The sequence below is a fragment of the Nothoprocta perdicaria genome, unplaced genomic scaffold, assembly GCF_003342845.1.
Source record: "Nothoprocta perdicaria isolate Ctin4 unplaced genomic scaffold, notPer1 scaffold_214, whole genome shotgun sequence".
NCBI lineage: Eukaryota > Metazoa > Chordata > Aves > Tinamiformes > Tinamidae > Nothoprocta > Nothoprocta perdicaria.
Window position 1 is genome coordinate 690,733 of NW_020455360.1, and position 19,015 is coordinate 709,747.

The 19,015-nt window shown below is 51.6% G+C and overlaps 2 protein-coding genes across 2 annotated transcripts in view; one reads left to right on the plus strand and one right to left on the minus strand.

Moving 5' to 3' along the window:
* TMEM266 (transmembrane protein 266) overlaps window positions 1-8,696 on the plus strand; it is a 73,555-nt gene extending 64,859 nt beyond the window's left edge. The window contains exons 13-14 of the mRNA XM_026038658.1: window positions 7,597-7,647; window positions 8,104-8,696. Of these exons, the coding sequence (XP_025894443.1) occupies window positions 7,597-7,647; window positions 8,104-8,696 (644 nt within the window). The remainder of the gene's footprint in view (window positions 1-7,596; window positions 7,648-8,103) is intronic.
* A 3,177-nt stretch (window positions 8,697-11,873) lies between these two features.
* Window positions 11,874-19,015, minus strand: part of ETFA (electron transfer flavoprotein subunit alpha) — a 28,651-nt gene continuing 21,509 nt past the window's right edge. The window contains exons 10-12 of the mRNA XM_026038648.1: window positions 15,465-15,530; window positions 12,616-12,696; window positions 11,874-11,971 (exon numbers count right to left, since the gene is read on the minus strand). Coding sequence (XP_025894433.1) covers window positions 11,933-11,971; window positions 12,616-12,696; window positions 15,465-15,530 — 186 coding nt within the window. The 3' untranslated portion in view covers window positions 11,874-11,932. The remainder of the gene's footprint in view (window positions 11,972-12,615; window positions 12,697-15,464; window positions 15,531-19,015) is intronic.

Consider the following 19,015-nt stretch of genomic DNA (forward strand, 5'->3'; position numbering starts at 1 on the left):
GCCACGGGCAGCCCCAGTGCCGGGCCACGGGCAGCCCCAGTGCTGGGCCATGGGCAGCTCCAGGGCTGGGCCACGGGCAGCCCCAGTGCCGGGCCATGGGCAGCTCCAGTGCTGGGCCACGGGCAGCCCCAGTGCCAGGCCATGGGCAGCCCCAGTGCCAGGCCATGGGCAGCTCCAATGCTGGGCCACGGGCAGCCCCAGTGCTGGGCCATGGGCAGCCCCAGTGCTGGGCCATGGGCAGCTCCAATGCTGGGCCACGGGCAGCTCCAGTGCTGGGCCACGGGCAGCCCCAGTGCCGGCCACAGGCAGCCCCAGTGCCAGCAAAGGGGCAAGGCAGGGTGCGAGCGGCCCCCGTGCCGGTCTGCGTTGCTGCCTCTCACTCGTTTTCCTTCACGGTGGCGTGCCAGGCTTTCTCAGACATCTTTGCTGGATTGTTTTCGTGTATGAACAGCATACGAATATATTTGAATTAGAGGTTCTCAGGACATCTTTCTTAGGGCCAAACACAACAGTATCTAATCAAAAGATTTGAGATAACAAGTTGTCCGCATTTTTCAAAAGATTATCTTCTCCATGCTCTATACAGTCATGAAACATGTAGAAGTTGTTTTTGGGTTTTTTTTCTGTTTAATAATGACTAAACATTGATTTCAACTTAGCCATTAATTATTCCTGGTTTGAAATTCTAATTAAAAGCAGACAGCAAAAGAGACTGCCCCCTAAAATGCATTTCCCCCTTTTTGTGGGATTTCAGAGGCTTCCCCTGTGGATGCATTATAATTTATGCATGTGTTCCTTGAGGGTTACATTTGGAACTGGAGAGTGTTGTGTGCATTATAAGGAAGCTTGCTGAAATCACAGGGCTGTGGAGATTCATCTAAAAATTCTTCTGCCCAGGTATTTGCTCTAACTTGCAGTCTAACACAAGTGCTCATTATTCATTTCTCCTTGTAAAATGCTGGCCAGGTGGGCAGCAGAGTGGACACACGGTCTTTGGGATTGATTTCCAGATTTAGCTTGGTTCAGGGGGATTCATGCTTATCCAGACAATAATAAACCAAAAAAAAAAAAAGATAACATAGATAACATACAGCTATGTTCAGTGGTAGAGCTTCAGTGATAATACTGAGAATGTAGAGTTAATCACTGATGCCCAGAACTGAAAATACAAGGGGAAATATATGTGGAGCTGCCATCGTGGAAGGCCACTGACGAGGATACCAAGGCGGGAGTATATAACAAGTCCAAGCCCAGCACTAGTGTTCAGTGCTTTGCTTGGCAATCCAGATAATGGTCTGCTGAGGCAGGGGAGTTTGCATCTGATTTCCTGGATTATTTTGCAGAGGGGAGACCTCACCCATCATCACCATCTTTTGAATGCAGCACCAGCAGTGCTGGCTCATAGGTTACTTCTGTGTGAAATGTAGGACATCCAAACCTTGAGAGGGGACAAAAAAAAGGAACATGGGCCACCCGTGCCTGCTGTCCTGCCCTTCCCACCTCGCACAGGGCTCTGTTCTGCAGCTCTCCCGGCACTGCCTTGTGCTCCCAGTGATACCCCTGCCCTTGCTGTAACCGCTCGCTGGTCTCACCAGGACGTGTCCCAGCAAAAGCTGCCCAAGGGGGCTAGGGCAGGAGAGGAGCAGGTCTCACGGCCCAGGCACCTTCGTGCTGCCAGCCTGGCTGGCTGCTCTAGGATTTCCTGGTGTTGGTGCTCCCCACCTGCCTCCCGTGCCATGGGACCCGGCTCTGCGCAGCTGGATGCTCGAGACGGTTCCGTGGGTCATTTCTGTGTCCTCCTCCATCTCACGTGCTGTTGTCACAGTGGACGTGTTATCTTCAGCGTTTTGCACCACCTTGCTTTGCTTTTATCCCCTGGCTTTTGGGGTGGAGGGTTAGGAACTGCATGTTGCCCTCTGGGTCCAAGCCCACTGCGAGCTGCTTGGCATCCGCTTTCTCTTAGCTGTGTTTTTCCTCCTTAAAGACCCCTGAGCGGTGATTACAGTTGATCACTGTGTGTCACATGGCATTTGTGAGCTTTGAGAAATATCTGAGGCTTCCTGCTATAGAGGCTGTGCGAGGGGAAGCAAGGGACCAGAGAGCTCCCCCTCAGCTGTTTAAAACAGGAGCAGGGGGGCTGTTCTCCTGTGCTCTGCACCTGGGGATGGGGTATGGCATGGACTGGTGTGTGTTTGTGCCAAACTTAACTCAGTCTTCAAAAACTCCCTTTAGAGAGTCCTGCGTGCTGCCAAACCAACAAGCTTGAGTTGGCTGGAGAACATAATGCAGGAGAGAATGAGATATTCCATCCCAAGCTAATCTTATTTCCCTGTCTATATTGTACAATGGGGACATTGAGTGCAGAATACTTTTCCATGAGGGGGTTATAGAATACGAAGACATTCAAACTTTTCACTCATTTCCCTACCTGGGAGTTTTATGGGATAGTGCATGAGTTAAAGCCCCTCGGAGGCAGCTCCAGCTTGCACTCTGGTGTTTACCCTGGATTTTGTGCAGCCTTTTACTACTGTGCTCAGTACAATAAGTCAGGTAGCCCCAGCATCGCAGGGCACCTCGGGGAGCCTGGCAGGGGGCAGTGGGGACGAGCTGTGGCCTGCATGGGAGGGGGCTGCGGGCCCGTAGCTTCCAGGAGGTGGATTCACCCAGCTTTTCCATCTGCACGGCGCTCTGCCCTTCCTCTGTGTGCGATCGGCCAGGTTCGGCCCCTGCCAGTTCTCTGAAAAGGGAGTCAAGCTCTGCAAAAGCAGCTCGCTGGGAGAATCCCAGCACAGCAGGAGGTGGGAAACTTATTTCTAGGCTTATTTGACAAAAAGCATGGAAATATTCCCCTTCCGCGTTACTGAGTGGACAAACACAGTGGCTAAAACACAGGCATTAGCAGGTGAGTCGAGGGGAGCCCTCCTGTGCTGACACCAGGGTAGACGTCGGTGCTCGGGAGAGGACCTGAGGGCCTGAAACCCAGAGCAGAGCTACGACACTGGCTGCGCTGCAAGCACCAGGCTCGGCCTCCCTACCTCAGTTTCTCCACTGCGATGTGAGTGATGCTGCTGCTCAGGCTTCAAAGCAGCGTGCGGCAGCCCGGCGGGTTTGCAAAGAGCTGTGGCTGAAAGCGCTGCCTCCCTAATGATTTTCAGGGCTGTTGTGGTCAGCCTTTCACTGGGAGCAAGGGAAAGATCCTAAGTGCTGTCTTCTTTCTTCTACCCAGACATGGTTTGATGACATAATGGTAAAAACTATCCTATCTGGTCTTCCCTAAATTATAAAGGGAGATCTTGTCTCCTGCTGAATTCTTGCCTGTAAGTGGTCATGGTCAGAATAACATTTACTGTTTTCTGTGCCTGCACAAATCATTTTTAGAGTTTAGGCTACAAAGTTCCAGGCTTAGGGTGATGCCAGGTTCACATCGCCCCATGTAACCATGAAGACTTCCTCTGAAAATTTATTATTTGCTAATCTCTCCCATAATACATGAATTACAGCCCCTAGTGGAAATTCCACATATTCCTGCATATATCATTTTAGTTTTTGAAAATCTACAGTACTGCCATAGTTTAGTATTAATATGCCACCCTTRTATTCGTTAGAGCAAGAACTGGATCCCAGCTCTCTTGCTCTCYGTCACAGCAGGGTTGTTTTAACTATTCTGAGTCAAATTTCCATTTTTATGGGGTTGGCAGCAAGTGTTTTTTKGGGGGAACTGCTACAATTTATGATTGTGCTCAGAGAAAAGTAAAGTTTGCTTTGCCCACAGGTACCCACTATTTTGTAAGYGAAGAAAATAGGAGATTGGGAGGGGAACAGGAGGAATTCTGAGCTTCAAAGGGCTCCCACAAAGATTATTCATAAGCTGCYGGGGAAGGCGCTGGCGTGGATTTTGTCAGTTGGTGCTTGCAAGGCTGCCTGAGCTGGTTGAAGACTTTTTCAATTCTCTGCCAGCTCTTCTGGTGCTCATGYGTTAGTGCTCGGAGGAGAGCTGTGCTACTGCAGCACAGTAGATGAAAAGCAGTTTATACTTAGTTTCAAATGTTGAAAAGTAGCTACTCCAAAGCCTGCTCTTGGAAATGGCCATCRCTGAAGTGCCCTCTGCTCCCTGGTTAAGCTCCATGGACCCTCAGGGAGCTGAGGAGTTGGCTCCTTCCCCCCAGGCAGATTCCCCACTCCSTGAGGCCCCGGTGGCTCCTGCAGCGCTCCCCCTGCCCTCCGGCCTCGGCAGGGCCTGGCAGCCGTGGGAAGGGGAAGCGGGGTGAGCGCTGCAGCTGCTCCATGCTGCCCCAAATTGGGAGGAGCCCCAGGAGGTGCCGGCTGGCTGCTGCCACATCCTCTTGGGACTGCGTTGCTGAAGTGAAAGGAGGCCCCTTGGGTCCTGTCACTCCCGGGTCCCTTCTCAGCGCTCCCATGCAGAGCTGCGTCGYGGCCACGTCACAGGCCCGTGTCAGAGCAGCGTAGCTCCCATCACTGCTCTTATTTTTAGAAGTGTTCAGGGGCAATAGCCTGATCTTATAACTTGTGCTRTGAAAAGCCTTTCTGCTCAGGGTATGTCTCAGCAGCTTTCCTTGCAGGGTGTATTTTATCCTACCCTTTTTTCCCCAAAGGCTTCTAAATGGTAGCGGTACTTTGAGGAAAAKCCGCTGGTGTCAGATAGCAGGGATGGGGATAGACGATCTGCCTCCTTAGAAGCCTTCTAGTCAAGATTGCTTTCCAGGGGAGCCGCAGGACAGCAACGTTACCGCTCCCGGCCTCCCTGCAGACCGCCCAGCACGAAGCAAAGCCCTCCCCTTCAGAAGAGTCCGTCAGTGGCACCAAAAACACAAAGTAAAATGTTTCCACAGAGAGCTATTCCAAAAGAAATGACTTTTTGAAGACTTTTAATTGCAAATATGTACTGGTGGCATATATTGTATTCAGAGGTTTTCTGGACTCATTCACTGAAGTTGTTGGTTAAAGACAGATCTCTGTTTTGGGAGCTGAGACTGCAGGAGAGGTCTGCCTGGAGGGGAGATCATTCATGTGCTTCACCTCATTTATTATGTTTTTATAGGGCCAGCAGAGAGAGAGAGATCATGGTGCCTCCAGGGCCAGGGGAGCTCGTATGGGACCCTACTCCAAATATTTTATTATTCCCTGAACCATTTTAGCTTGTGTTCTGAATCCTGCAGGAGAAGAGCAGGGCTGTAGTTTGAAAGCCTTTATCAAACAAAATATAGTGGCTGTCAGCCAGCTCCGGCCAGGAGCCCCACGTTGTTTCAATCACCGCGCCGGGGGGGGCTGAGCCGAGAGGCAACCTCATTTCCCCACCTTCATGGGAGCTCGGGGCACTCGTGGCCTCGCAGAAGGGCTGGGGCGGCCGGAGGGATGTGCGGCCGCCGTCCCCTCCTGGCCAGCCAAGCGCCCCGATCCTGTCGGGGGCCGTCGGCGGCCCTGGCCGCTAACTGCTAGAGCGCGTCCTCCATAGGCATTTCTGAAGGTTGCCTTTTCCAGGGGAAATTAAAAGGAAATGCTTTTGCTTCCTGCTTCCTGACAGTAGTTTATTTTACTRTAAATGTAATTTGTGTATCCGTATGGCTAAGGACTCTTAAAAGAAAGTTCCTCTTTGTGGAAAAGGAAGTAGAGGGAATGTTGAGCTATAGTTGAGGATGATGCTGAGGCTAAAGCACACTGAAATCAGAAAAAAAATGTGTACAATTAATGAGTGGTCTGCCCCTCTTGCAGCAGCTGCTCTGCTGGCTCGGATCAGCATCTTGCGCACCATGGGCTTCTGCGGTACGGTGCCTCCCTGCATTTTATGTGCACCTGCATTTTATGTGCACCTCTATATTGGTGGCATTTTCTTTGCAGTCCCTGCTTTCAGCAGTTAAGGATGCAGCCAGAGATAGCTGGAATTGCTTATAGCCCTTTCTGTCCTAAGCTGCTGAGTTTCCCATGCGACAAGGAAGAGTTTGTTAATTGTCAGTTTGCTTTAATGTAGCCTTGGAGAAACTTAATCTGTATTTGAAATATTTATCCTGCTGCTGTCTTTCCCTTACTCTTCACTGCTTTTCATTCACAAGAAACTTTTCAGGGTAAAAATAAATGTTATTTTTTTAAAATCGCCTAGACACGCCCCCCCCCCCCCGAGCCCTATCTATCTATGTGTGAAGCTTTTAGGAAGGCAGACCTGTGCGCCTAGGACGGCTGCCTGCCTCGGTGGGAGCCAGCGCTGTGGCCTATGTGCAGGCGCTGCCACGCGGAGCCGCGCGCAGCTCTCCGAGTGCTGGCAGCAGCAGTTCCCATTCTGGGGGTTGCACTGGCCACTGCCCGCCCAGGGCCTAGGCAGCACCCCTTCAGTTGCAGGCAGCTCTCTGCCTTGCAAACAGGTCACTCGTGCTCTGCTGGCCGAGGACCAGCCCAGTAATGGTGTGCGACCCTAAAGCATTGATTGGGTGGTTTGAATTGAGTGTTGTACTGGAAACCAGACAAATAACTTTTCCAGGTTGGTTTGTCTTTTTCTCCCCTAGTGCAAAGCATCCTGGCAGGCTCCCCTGCCTTCAGCGAGCGTGGGCCAGTGCAAGGGGTGCCCAGGGCGCAACGTACCCACAGCTAGGCCTCAGCTGTGGCCATTTTCCTCTTCTCTCTACTTAGAAAAAACCACCACCACCAATATATGCAGCTACATTCCGCATAGAGCTAAAGGTTCCCTCCCAGAGCAAGAACCTGCGTCTGTACTGGTAGGTTTGGTGGCATTTAGAATGTGAATTATGGATGATTGAAATGAAGTGTATTTTAGCAGCAGATAGCTGAAAAGCCTTGCAATGTACTCCTCATCCAGCGGCATTGCCTTGAGCTACTCTGAGGCCCCTTTTTTAAACTCAGGCATTAGCACAAAGCACACCTCTGACTGCAGGCATTTAAAGATCAACAAGGGCCAAAAAAGCTTTTAAGATCCAATGAAACCAGACAGACAACCCTGTTGCCTTTCAGTGTCAGGTTAGATTGCCTTCTTGCGAGTGCAGCTATTTCAGGTACAGAGTGCTTGGTGGTTTGGGTCTTGTTGTGTGCAGAGAGTGTTCCCCGGAAAACATCTGTTTCTTTCACCTGCAAACCGCAATGTGCTGTGAAAAGGCAGGACTGTAGCCACAGAGGCCCAGGGGGCTGAAGGAAATCTGGCTCAAAGGGATGAGCATGGTTTGCTGAAACACAGTATCAAAAAGAGCACTTAAAAGGCGAGGATGCTTTTAGAGCACACGATACAGCTCAGGCTGGGTAGGTCAGGCTCGCGGCGAGCTCGGGAGCCAGCCTGGTTGCTCCTTTTCTTAATAGCCACGGCGGGCTCCAAACTGAGGTGGTTATTTTCCTTTCCCAGTGGGTGCAAAAAATGTTCTGGTTTTGCGTGCGGTGATGGGGAAGCGCCTGCCCCACAGTGCATGTGCAGCGGTGCCGCAGAGGGCAGCACCTCCACATCCCGGCCTCACAGCACACGCTGCAGAGAGCTCAAGCTGGTCTCTGGGCATATGGGACATGGGAGAGGTTTCCACATGGGGATCTCAGGCATTTAACCAAAAAAAGGGTCTTCTAATGGCTGCCTTCTTATTTTTTCAGAGGACGACATGAATAATTACATCAGTCGCTACTACAATGAGCCCAGCAGTGGTAAGTGTCCCTTAAAAATGTGGGGACAGGCTGAGTTTTGGGTAGGGCTGCGTGGCACTATGTGCTGTAAACCAGGTGGGACTGACCAAGACRCCAGTGCTGGCCTGAAGGGGACAGGCACCGTGGTAGCTTGGTTTTCTCCCTGGACATGTGGATCAAGGCAGACATTCTCCCACTTCRGGGTGAAATGGTAGAAACACAGTTCAAAATATCATTGTGGTATATGGGGGGTATTCCACGGGGTAATATGGTATATAATGGAGATACAGACAAGTTAGAGATGCCCATGCACAACAGCACGAGCAAAAAAGGGACAGTGGTTTTAGAAACAGAAATATTTCATGAGGGAAGAGGCTGTGACAAGTGACCCCCCCACACACACTGAATGCCCCTTTGGACACAGCTGTGGCTCTGGCTCCATTTTCACATGCCCCTCTCTGCCATATGGTCCTGCAGACAGCGCCGGTCCTGAAGCAGCCCTCTGTGTGGTCACCACAGCCGCAATCGACATCCACCGCCCCAACATCTCCTCCGACCTCTTCACGGTGGAGGTGCCCGTGAGGCTGGGCAGCACCGGCACCTCGGCCAGCATCACGTCGGGCAGCGCCTCCAGGTCGACGGGCAGCTCGGGCCCGCGGGCCCTCAGCGAGAGCAGCCAGACACTGGGCTCCTCCCCGGACTGCAGCACGGCCTGCGAGGAGGCACCGCCGGGCGAGCCCGGCCCCCAGGGCGACCTAGTGCCCACACRGCAGCGCGTGGCCCGCGCCGTGGTGCAGGAGCTGCTCTCGTCCCTCTCGGAGGACGCTTGCCTGGCGCAGAAAGGGCTGGATCCCGTCAACCTGAAGCTGCCCAGCCCGGCGGGCTCGGCCGGGACCAGCCCAAACCTGGGCCACCGGCTCAGCRTGCTCAACCGGAGGAACCAGGAGARCTTGGACGTCTTCCAGCTCAAGCCTCTCATCGAGTGCCCGCAGGGCAGCCCGGTCATAGACGAGAAGTTCGGGGCGCTGGGGCCGCYGGAGCCGCGGTTGGGCAGGGTGCCCGAGGCGTAGGCTGCCMCACTGCTCRGGCAGGGGGATGGACACAAGAGGTGCTCAATCCCTGCCGCTGCCACCGGCTCAGGGCCAGGCTGGACCCAGGCACCTGGGGGCAGGGGACCCAGCGACAGCCCCAGGGCCAGGCTGCACCTGTRGCACTGTGCGCCCAGGAGCAGCACCCAGTGTCACCGCGGCTGCCCCACAGGGCCAGAGCAGCTGCCGGGCCGGGGGCACCACGGACCTGCCTGGGGCYGGGGCCAGGGCCAGCCTGGGGGCGCCCTCGGGACTGGGCAGGCGCCACGGGGGCAGCGCGTGGGGGAATAAAGGATGGCAGAGACGTGTGTGCGCCATGTCCGTGTGTGCGCCGTGTCCGTGTCTCACTGCCCTCCAGCTCCTCCTCCTTATGCTCTCTTCCTCCAGCTCCTACTTTTTCCATTCCCTTCATCCTTTCCCCTTCCTCTTCCCTCATTCCTTTTTCTGCTCCCTTTTCAAGCCTTTCTCCTTTTCCTTCTCCATTCCCCACTTAATTTCCTTTCTCCTTTCCTCCTTCCCATCTTCTTCCTTTACCTCCTTCCCTTCAGTTTTCCTTTCCTGTGTGCCTTTTTTCCCCTCTTTCCTCCATACCTTCTCCTGTCCCGTCCTGATGCCTTCCATTTATTCTTCATCTCTTCCCCTTGTCTTCCCCAACCTTTGCTTCCATCTTCCTTCCCTTTTCCCATTTCTTCTTCCCTGTSTGCTTGCTTCTTCCCTCAATCCCTTCTTTCCCAGTTCCCTTTCTTTTCCCTCCTTTTCCCTCATGCCTTCCATTTATCTCATCTATCCTCTTCCTCCTCTCTTCTTCCTTCCCTTTTTCCTTCCTCCATTTTTTCCTCTTCCATATCCTTTTTCTCCCTTCCCTTCTCCCTTTCTTGCTCCTTCTTCCTTCTCTCATCTTCCATCTTTCCTTGCTATCTGCCTTCCTTTCTCCCTTTCTTTTCCTCTTCCTTTTCTTCTCCATTCCCCATTTTCTTAATTTCTTCCTCCCTTCCTTGCCTCTCCTCCTCCCTTCTCCTTCACCACCTTCCCTTGTTTTCCTTTGCTCACTTTTATTCCTCCTTTTCTCCATRGCTTCTATTTATCCTTCTTCCCATCTTCCTGTCCTTTATCCTCTTGCTTCCATCTTGCTTCCTCCCAATTCCTCTCCCTAGTGTCCCCCTGCCTCATCTCAATCCGTTATTTCCCCACTTCCTCCTCCTTTCCTCTTCCAGCCTCTTTTTTTTGTTTCTGTACTTCTCTTACCTGCTTTGTGCCTTTCTTTCCCTTTCTTCTTCTTCCTTCCCCATCTTTCTTCCATTCTGCTCCCACCCTTCCACATTTTCTTATTGCTTCTTCTCAGTCTGTCTTCCTTTCTTCCTCTTCCCTCTTCCCTTTTCTCCCCTCCCCCATCTTCCTATCCATCTTCCTCTCTTCCCTTTTCTTCTCCATTCTCCACTTTTTTCTTCCTTCTCCTCCTCCCTTCCTCCCATCTTTACCTCCTTCCCCTCCTTCCCTAGTTTTCCTCTTCTCTCTGTCCATTTTTCCTTCTTCCTCCATATCTTCTCCTTCTCTTCCCTCTTCTATGCCATTTATCCTTCCCTCCCTCCTCCTTGTCCTTTGTAATCTTTGCTTCCTTCCCCCTTCCTTTCCCTTCTTCTTCCCAATTCTTGCCCATGTCYTTGTGCTTCCYCCCTCAACCTCTTTGTCRCCCTTCCCTCCTTCTATCCCTTTCCTGTTCTCTTCCTTCCTTTTCTATTTTGTCTACCCTTTTCCCTTTTTCTTCCTTTCTTCCTTTTCCCCTTTCCCTTGTCCTCCTCCTTTCTTCACGCTAGTCGTTCCTTGCCATCTACCTTTTCTTTCTTACTTCTCCATTCCCCACTCCCTTAATTTCCTTTCTTCCTCCCTTCCACTCCTACTCCCTTCCCATCTTCCTTTACCACCTTCATTTTTCCTTTCCTGTGCTCACCTTTTCCTCCTTCCTCCAGGTCTTCTCCTTCACTTTCTTACTTCATGCACTCCATTTAGCCTTCCTCCTTTCCCCCTGTTGTCCCTTTCTAATCTTTGCTTACTTCCATCCTTCTTCCCTTTTTCCCCCCAATTCTTCTTTCTGCATGCTTGCTTCTTCCCTCCATCCCTTCCCTTGCTCCCTTCCTTCTTCCCCTGCTTCATATCCTCTCTCCTGCCCCTTGCCATTTCTTCTCCTYACCCTTCCTTTTTTTCCTTCTGCCCCATCCTTCTCCATTTTCTTTCCCCTTCCCTACTTTTCCCTTTCCTTTTTTCTCCCTTTCCCCCATTCTCCCACTTTCCACCCTCTAGTCCTTCTTGCCATCTTCCTACCACTTTTCTCCTTTTCCCATTCCCGTTTACTTTCCTTTCCCCTCCTTCCCATCCCTTGTTCTCCTCTCTGTCCCTTCATGCCTTCCCATCCTTCTTTCCTTCCCCCAGCCCTTGCGTCATCTTCCTTCCCTTTGCTTCCTTCCTTCCCAATTCTTCCTTCTTCCTGTCAGCTTGCCTCCCCCCTCAATCCCTTATTTCTCCCATTCCCTTTCTTCCTTTCCCTCCTTCCTCCATTCCTTGCTTCATGCATTCCCTTTCTCTTCCCTTTCCTGCTCTCTTCCTCCTCTCGTCCTCCTTCCCCTCCTTCCCCTTTCCCCTCTYGTCCTCCTTCCCCTCCTTCCCTCGTCCTTCCTTTCTGCTCCCCACTTTTTCCCCCCAATCCTTTTCCCTCCTTTCCTGTTCCTTACCCTGCCCTTTGTTTTCTCCCTTCCTCCTTCCTCTCTCCTGCCTTCCTCCCTCTAGTCCTTGCTATCATCCTCCTTTTCTCCTTCATTCCTTTTATCCATTCCCTTTTTCTTCCTCCCTTTCTTGCCATCTTCTTCCTTTACCTCCTTACCTGTTTTCCTTTCCTGTCTGCCCCTTTGCTTCCTCCTTTTCTCCTTCATGCCTTCTCTTCCCTCCTCTGCCTTCCATTTATCCTTCCTCCCTTCCCTTTTTCTTCTTTTTTTCTCCCTCCTCCTTTCTTCACTCTTCCCAGTTCTTCCCTCAGTGCCCGTCCCTTCCTCCTGCTTCTCTCTCCCTCCCCTTCCCTTCCACTCATTCTCGCCCTCCTACCACTCTCCTCACGCACTCGAGCAGTGCGGCCAAGGGGCGGGCGCCGCGCAGGCCCCGCGCGCCAGCTCCGTACGAGTCTTTATTGCCCGGTGCCCGCGCGGCGCCTCCGCGCAGCCCGCGCTGCCTCACTTCTTCTTCAGGAGCTCCGTCATCTCCGGCACCACCTGCGGACACCAGCACAGGGTCAGCGCGAGCCCCGCTCCCCGCGTGCCCCTGCCCTGCTGCGCGGCCCGGCGCGGGGCCGGGGGTCACCCCAGCCCGCAGCGCTCTCCCCCCCGGCCCTTCTCCCCGCTGCTGGATGCGGCCGCTTAATTATTTAGAAGTGCTGCATTTCCATTAGGTGGAAATAATGCATTCGTACAAAATTTATTACAGAAATTGCCTACGTGGTGCTTCTCCAGCGCGCGCCTCGCGCTCTGCCTTAGGAAGAGGCGTGCGCTGCCTGCCAAGGCTGTGGGCAGTAGTTCAGGAAGGGCATTAAGTGCTGGCAGTGCCGCTGCCGCCCCGCTCTGCGGCCGCACGAGGCACAGCCCCTATGGCCCTTCAACATGCAGCCGGGGGCAAAATGAGCCAAATCCAGGAAATGGGAATAAAGGCCCAGTGAGCGCTGCGCAAACACCCCCACGCAGGGCCTGAACCTGGGGACTGCTGCTGAAATCACTATGACCTCAGAGTCTTAAAAGCAAAACAATCACCAGAAACTAAGAAAACAGGCAGCCAGACACCCTCATACAAGCATGTGCCTTTAATACTGTCACCTCTGACCACCCCACCGCTTGTTCCCCACACATTTCACATTCAGCCTTACCTTAAACAAGTCTGCCACGAGRCCAAAGTCTGCCACTTGGAAAATGGGCGCTTCCGGGTCCTTGTTAATAGCAACGATGGTCTGCAAGTGACAGGAGAGCYGGGCGCTGAGCGTGCACGTGGTGACCAAACACCTCTCCATAGAGCTCCCCCCGCAACCTCCCCCCACCAACAACAAAACCCTCAACACAGAGCCCAGCTGGGCCAGCTGGTCATGACAACAACAAAAAATACTATTTTCTATAAAGGCCTTTCCCTTGCTCATAGCACAGACCTCCATGCAGAACAGTTAAAGAGGTGGTTGGGTTTTGTGGGGTTTTTTTGTTTTGTTTTGGGGGGGGGTGTATGGGGTGGGGGGGGGGTTGAGAGCACAACGACCTACGGAGAGATCACGGCCAAAAAAGTGCACGTGTCCCAACTCCCCACACCACGCTCGGAAAGCTGCCTGCCTTGATTGCAGATGTTCCATGCAGGTCAGTCAGAGCATCTGGTAACTGCCTGCAAGAGCTCCCAGCAGAACCGCTGTGAGCGGCCACGGCAGGCAGGGCGAGCGCCAGAAAGGAGCAAAGGCGGCGGCCGGGCCCGGCCCTGCCCCACGCCAGGCTGCGTGCGGCACCGCTCACTGCCCTGCCGCCCCAGGCAGCCGCAGCTACACCTGCCCCTAAACGCTGGTGCCCTGGCGGCACGTGGCCCGTGGCAGTAACTCAAGGGCGGTGATGAAGTCGGTGTTTTCAAGACCACASGAACGTTCTGCCTTCACAGGTCACTTTTGTAGCCTGTGACTCTCTCTAAAGCCTGTGGTGTTTATGGCTGGACCTACAGCAGCGTCCTAGCCTCGCTGCTCCGGCAGCGCTCCCCAAACTCCTTTTTGCTCTTACTTCAGTTTACCTGTTTGGGAGCACAAGCTCCCTACGTGTGGGAAACCAAACCTAGTTGAGAGGCTGTAGATAGGGACTGGAAACAGCTGCTTCTTTGTGGGCTCTGTGCGCTCACCTAGAGCACTCCGAGTCTTCCTCTGACTCTCTCCTTTACCCAAAGTAACTTTTCAGTAAGACCCAGTTCCCCTGCCCCAGCATTTAACCATCTTCTAGGRTAAGAAACACAAGCGTAACCTGCCGGCAGCACAACTTGTGCAAGTTAAAGCGCAAAGAAAACACTGTGGCTACCTCCTGGGGGAGGAGAAGGAAGGAAAGAAAGCAACAACCATTTTCTAGGTCTCCTCAAAAGCTTCATCTTCTACCTTGCTGTAAAAGGACAAATAAATTATACATTTCACTTGGTAGAAAGCATCTGACTACTTTGGGAAGCGTGTCCGGGAGTGTGCAAGTTCACGGCGCCGGCTAATTCGCTGCGCCCAGGGAAGACGGGGGACACCCCCGAGACCCCTCCCACGGCTCCATCATTCTTTTATGTGCCATAAATTGGCTCTTTCAGGAACTACAACACCTATTCGCTCTGGCCTTAGGCAAGCAGAACACTTCTGAAACACCAATAAAACTGAAGTTCATGATACACCTTTTGTTTAAAACAGAAAACGCGATAGACGGGAGAAAATAAACAGTAAAGCCGCTCCTACCAACACCTTTTACCTGTCCTTATTTCATACAAAAGGCTTTTTCCTACCACCAAAGGTGGCATCGGAGAAGGTCCCGAAGCAGACATTTTAGTTACAGCAGTGCACAGTCTTGCGGCATGACGATTTTACAGCAAAGGAAATACTAATGCTTAAAAGCAAAATGAGGCTCTTTCTCAGTACTGCTGGTGTCTTATCAAGGTAACGCAGGAGACGAACACAAACGGRGTCAGATCAAGTCCGCAGCAGCATGAAATGAAGAGTCACCAATGAACGTCCCATGCTAATTGCCCTGCCCTCAAACCCTTGCTGGAGAGGCCGCATCTAAAGGCGTCCTTATTACTGCAGCCAYCGGCCACTGCAAACGGTCACATGGGACCCAAGGAGATCCCAAATCCAGCTGCTGTCAATTCCCCCACATATCTGTGATTTAATTGCTAATCCAGAAGAACTTTGTAAATCATTCTCAGGCATGTGATGAGAAATACCAGCCACATGAACGCACTACAGTGTGTCAGGGGTCAGACAAGAAAGAAATTAGGGATCTGCAAGCAAAATTTGCAAACCTTCTGAAGGGTTTTAACTGGGTGCTGAAAGCACTAATAAGCTCATTGAAATTTGCAATGGGTTCCCTGAAAATAACAAAAAAATAGTCTTAATGTTCTAAAACCAGTTGGAGGTGCTCAGGACAACCCACTTTTTGGTGTGTGGGRGGAGGCGTCTGGCATTCGAGAGCGCGACTCAGCAGGGAATCCTGCTCCGCTTCCCAGTGCTGCTTTGTGGGTCACACGCTGGCAGTTCCAATTTGGGATTATTTGTTTTGGCAACCAACGAGTTAAAGCTTTTAAAGTTTTACTGGCATTTTATAATAGGTTTCCATTTGAATGCCTAAATGCAGGAATGTCAGAGACATCTTTTACTTTATGGAATTGTAAGTTCATAATTCAAATTGCACATTGTTATGCATGAATTAATATGTCATTCTGAAACAAATGTGAATGGAACTATTGTATAGAGTTTGGGCATTTTTTTTAAATAAACAAAGACGATCAGTTTCTTCTACCTATCACTTTGGGTTTTAGTGCAATAGTTTTTCTACTGTGTTAGATGACCTTCCGCAACACCTAATTAGCAAGCTAACATGCTTTAAAACATCAAACAAACCAGCGATCTTAACATTTAAAAACTGGAGAACTGTTTAAAATATTGATGTAAAAATCAAACAATTCAAATTTTTTCCTTCCTCAAATTCTTTTCCAGCACATCCAAATTCATACCTTGCTGTCTTTCATCCCAGCCAAGTGTTGGATTGCTCCAGATATTCCCACAGCAATATAAAGTTCCTAGAAGAGAACAAAAATAAAACATTTTTGGCACCCATGGTACAGTTTCAGTAAGCACCACGACCCTACTCAAAATCAGTATCACATGGTGGTTTCTATAAAGTAGTTTTCGCTATTAATGACAGCACAATATGCTGATGACCAATGCAGTTGTAAAAGTAGAATACCAAAAAACACATCTGGCAAAAGAGATGATGGAAAAGAAAAAAGAAAAGAAAAAGACATGTGCATCAAACATGTGACAGCTGGGACGGCGTTCAACACACATCCACGTCCCCACCACCGGGCAGGGCCACCAGCGCTACCCATGAGCCTGGCAATTCCCAAGACAAATATTAAGCAAGATAATATGCAAGTGGAGGATCATTACAGGAGATAACACAGTTGCCTAAAAATGGGCTCGCTSGATAAAAATCCCAGTCTTTTTTACTTGACAGCTCTAGGATCCTTTAAACATGACGGGAACGCGTGTGTTTCCACCTTAGGGAGTTTGCAGTCAAGAGGTCTTGCACCTCGGTGCGAGCCGGGCGCCCTGCAGCCCCGTGGCGCCCGGCGCCGCCGCTCACGAGCCGCGCGGCTTCGTCCCCGCGCGCCCGGCAGCCCTGTATCCCCCTGGAGACCTCACTCACACRGGTGAAAAATCTATACGCAAATAAAGCTGTATCGACAGCAGCAAAAGTGGCTTCCCTTGAGCTGAAAGTCATCCGCGCTATGATCGATCCACACCCAGGCACACGTGCTGCTCCCAGTGGCTGCTGCCCCCTGCTCCAGCCCAGCCTGCGCTGTTCAGCTCCTGGCTTTATGGAAGGAAAGCAAAGGGGAAACTTCTCCCCAACGCACTCAGTAGAAGGGCAGTGCTGGCAAAAGGTAACTGTGCTGGTTGCACTGGCGTTTCTCGGCGCCCTGGCCTGGCTCCAGAGCGGCCTGCTTGTAGCGAGCACATCTCAGGCATTAAGACACATCGGCCTCTAGGCAGCGCAGCCTCAGCCTGGGCTGCAGTACATGTTAGTGGGTGGAGGTCTCATTTCCAACCTTTTAGACTGCCACATGCTGATAAGACTCCTGAAACGTCATGTTCTGGAGCCATGAAATAGCAGGAGCCAGGCATGAGGCACCTTTGTCAGTGTATACTCTCCCGACGGCGCGTCCTGTTTTGCGGGGAGCGTCGAGGGCTGCACGTGTGTGGGCTCAACGACACCAGCCGCRTGCCAGGCAGCCCGGGGCGCGACACAGAGGGCATCGCCCGCGCAGCCCCGYGGGGGCTCCAACAGAACGGAATCGCCTCTCTCAATGTGCCGAGGCTGCTCCACAGCTGCAAACGGACACATCGAATTCAAGAAATGCTTGGGGGTCTGGGAAGGACCAGACGATCCCACCTATGTGGCCCTGGAGAGCTGCGTGGCAGGGAAGCGGCTCCGGACGTGGCAGCGYAGAGCACAGCTGCGCAGCAGGCTGGACCTGCTGCAGGGGCTGGCAAAGGGGGGCAGGCACAGAGCGCACAGGCTGCTGCTTCCACCCAGGCCTGAGAGTCATTATAGCAATTAAAAGGAGGAGGAAAAAAAAAAAAAAAGAAAGAAAACAGAGATTACTCTGATGTTTCCACAGCTACAGATTTTACCTATTACACTGACTTTTAAATAGGCATAGATAAATAAAATTTATGAAGCTTTTCTCCACTTTTCTACAAAAGCTGTCTCCTCTAACAACTGAAGGGAAGGGAAATGGAGCAGGAACAGGGCATTTCCTATTAAAACAGGCTTTGAAATTGATACAGTGAATCTAGTCCATGTACTTGCACAAAACCACACAGCTGGTGGAGACTCAAAAATTTCTTAGTCCCAATTGCTTTTTGCTGAATACATTACTATTAGAGGTCAACATATTTTAACCACAGCTGCAATGTAATATAATATGTTCATATGAGAACTCATGGTAAGAATGCAATATTTTAATTATACCAAATAAGAGAACAGATGTTACAGRAGAAATTAGAGTAACATCCCATAGTCTTTAGCATGAGCTCTTTTTWAAAATACATTACTGTAATTTGATTTTTGGAGCAATTCATTAAGTGCTAGTCATCTAGACTACCAGAGACTCTTATCACTCTGTTTAACATTTTGAAGTTCAGTCTTTGGAAAGAATCCAGGTTACCAAGAGCCAGATGCCTATGTATGTATTCTATTAAAATATCTAGGAAAGACAAAGATGTTTCATTAAAAGGACATTTATAAATTACCAGGCTGTCTAAAAAGCATTTACTCTTACATTTAAAACCTACCCGCTTAGTTATTTGCTTTTGGCTCTCTGACTAAAAGAACTGGTCTATTCAATAGACTGCTCCCCTGAGAAGCCAGGAAAGAGTAAGAACTTTTAAATCCTTTTCAAGGTAGGTCACTTGTTTGGAAAGTTTGAAAATGTTATTTTCTCTGCAATCAGTAATTTCTGTCGCAGCTTTGGCTGGATCCCACCCTTTCCGTTGCTGCGAGGCCGTGTGTGGGGACGGTGGCCGCGGGCGGCAGGCGCACGGCGCGCGCCCGTGCCCGGCCCGAGGGCACTGCAAGGAGCAGCAGAGCTCTCTGCAGAGAGAGCACCCGCTCCGGGAGGCCGGGCCGAGGCAGGAGCAGGCTCTGCATCGCACGGGCCAGGCCTCCCACCAGCTGCACCAGCCTTGCTGCATCCTTGGAAGCTGCTCCAAGGAGAAGCGCACGGTGYGGAAGGGCGCAGGGGAGGAAGGGAGAAGCACAGAAAGCTGAACCTACTGAACAGCCTCAGAGCGCAGAAAGCAGCGGGCAGGCAGGCACAAGCGGGACAAGCAAACTTGGAAAAAAAATTGGAGATGTGCTATGGGAACACAGTTGGAGATGGCATCGGCAYGTACGGTACCCGTGAGGCTTCTCACAAGGCCTGTGGCAGCAGCCGAGGTGGATCCTGCCAGCGCGCGGCAGACAGAGCAAGTGTCTGAGCTTGTCCTGCAACACGCCAGCCCGCTACAGCGGCGGGAGCCAGGGGCCTGCTAGAGACCCCTGAGGCTGTAAGCACAGGTCTGCAGCACAAAACCCCTAAAAAGAAACAAAACACAAAGTCCCCAGTTTATCCTACTTACAAACAAGAGTCCAAATCAAGAGTCTGACTCCYCATTTGCTACATAAGGTATTAACCTGGCACTGCACTGTTTTCTCCACAAACCTCCAAAGAGGCAGAGCTGGTACTTCTCCCAAGGTGGGTCATCGCCCCCYGATCACCCAGAAGAGCCGCCCTCGCCCATCCTCAGACCGGCTGTCTCGGGGTCCCTGCCCCGAGGGGCAGCCGGTGCCCGCGAGCACTGCAGCGCCCAGCCCAGCTCGGAGCTGCCGCCACCGCTCCCGTAGCCCGTCACTTGCAGGGAGGATAAACGTCACCAGGGCGCTCCTTGAGGATGCTTCTCATTTTAGCAGCACAGCTATTTCCCTGTGCATATTGCTTCTTTCAATTACCTACAGAAT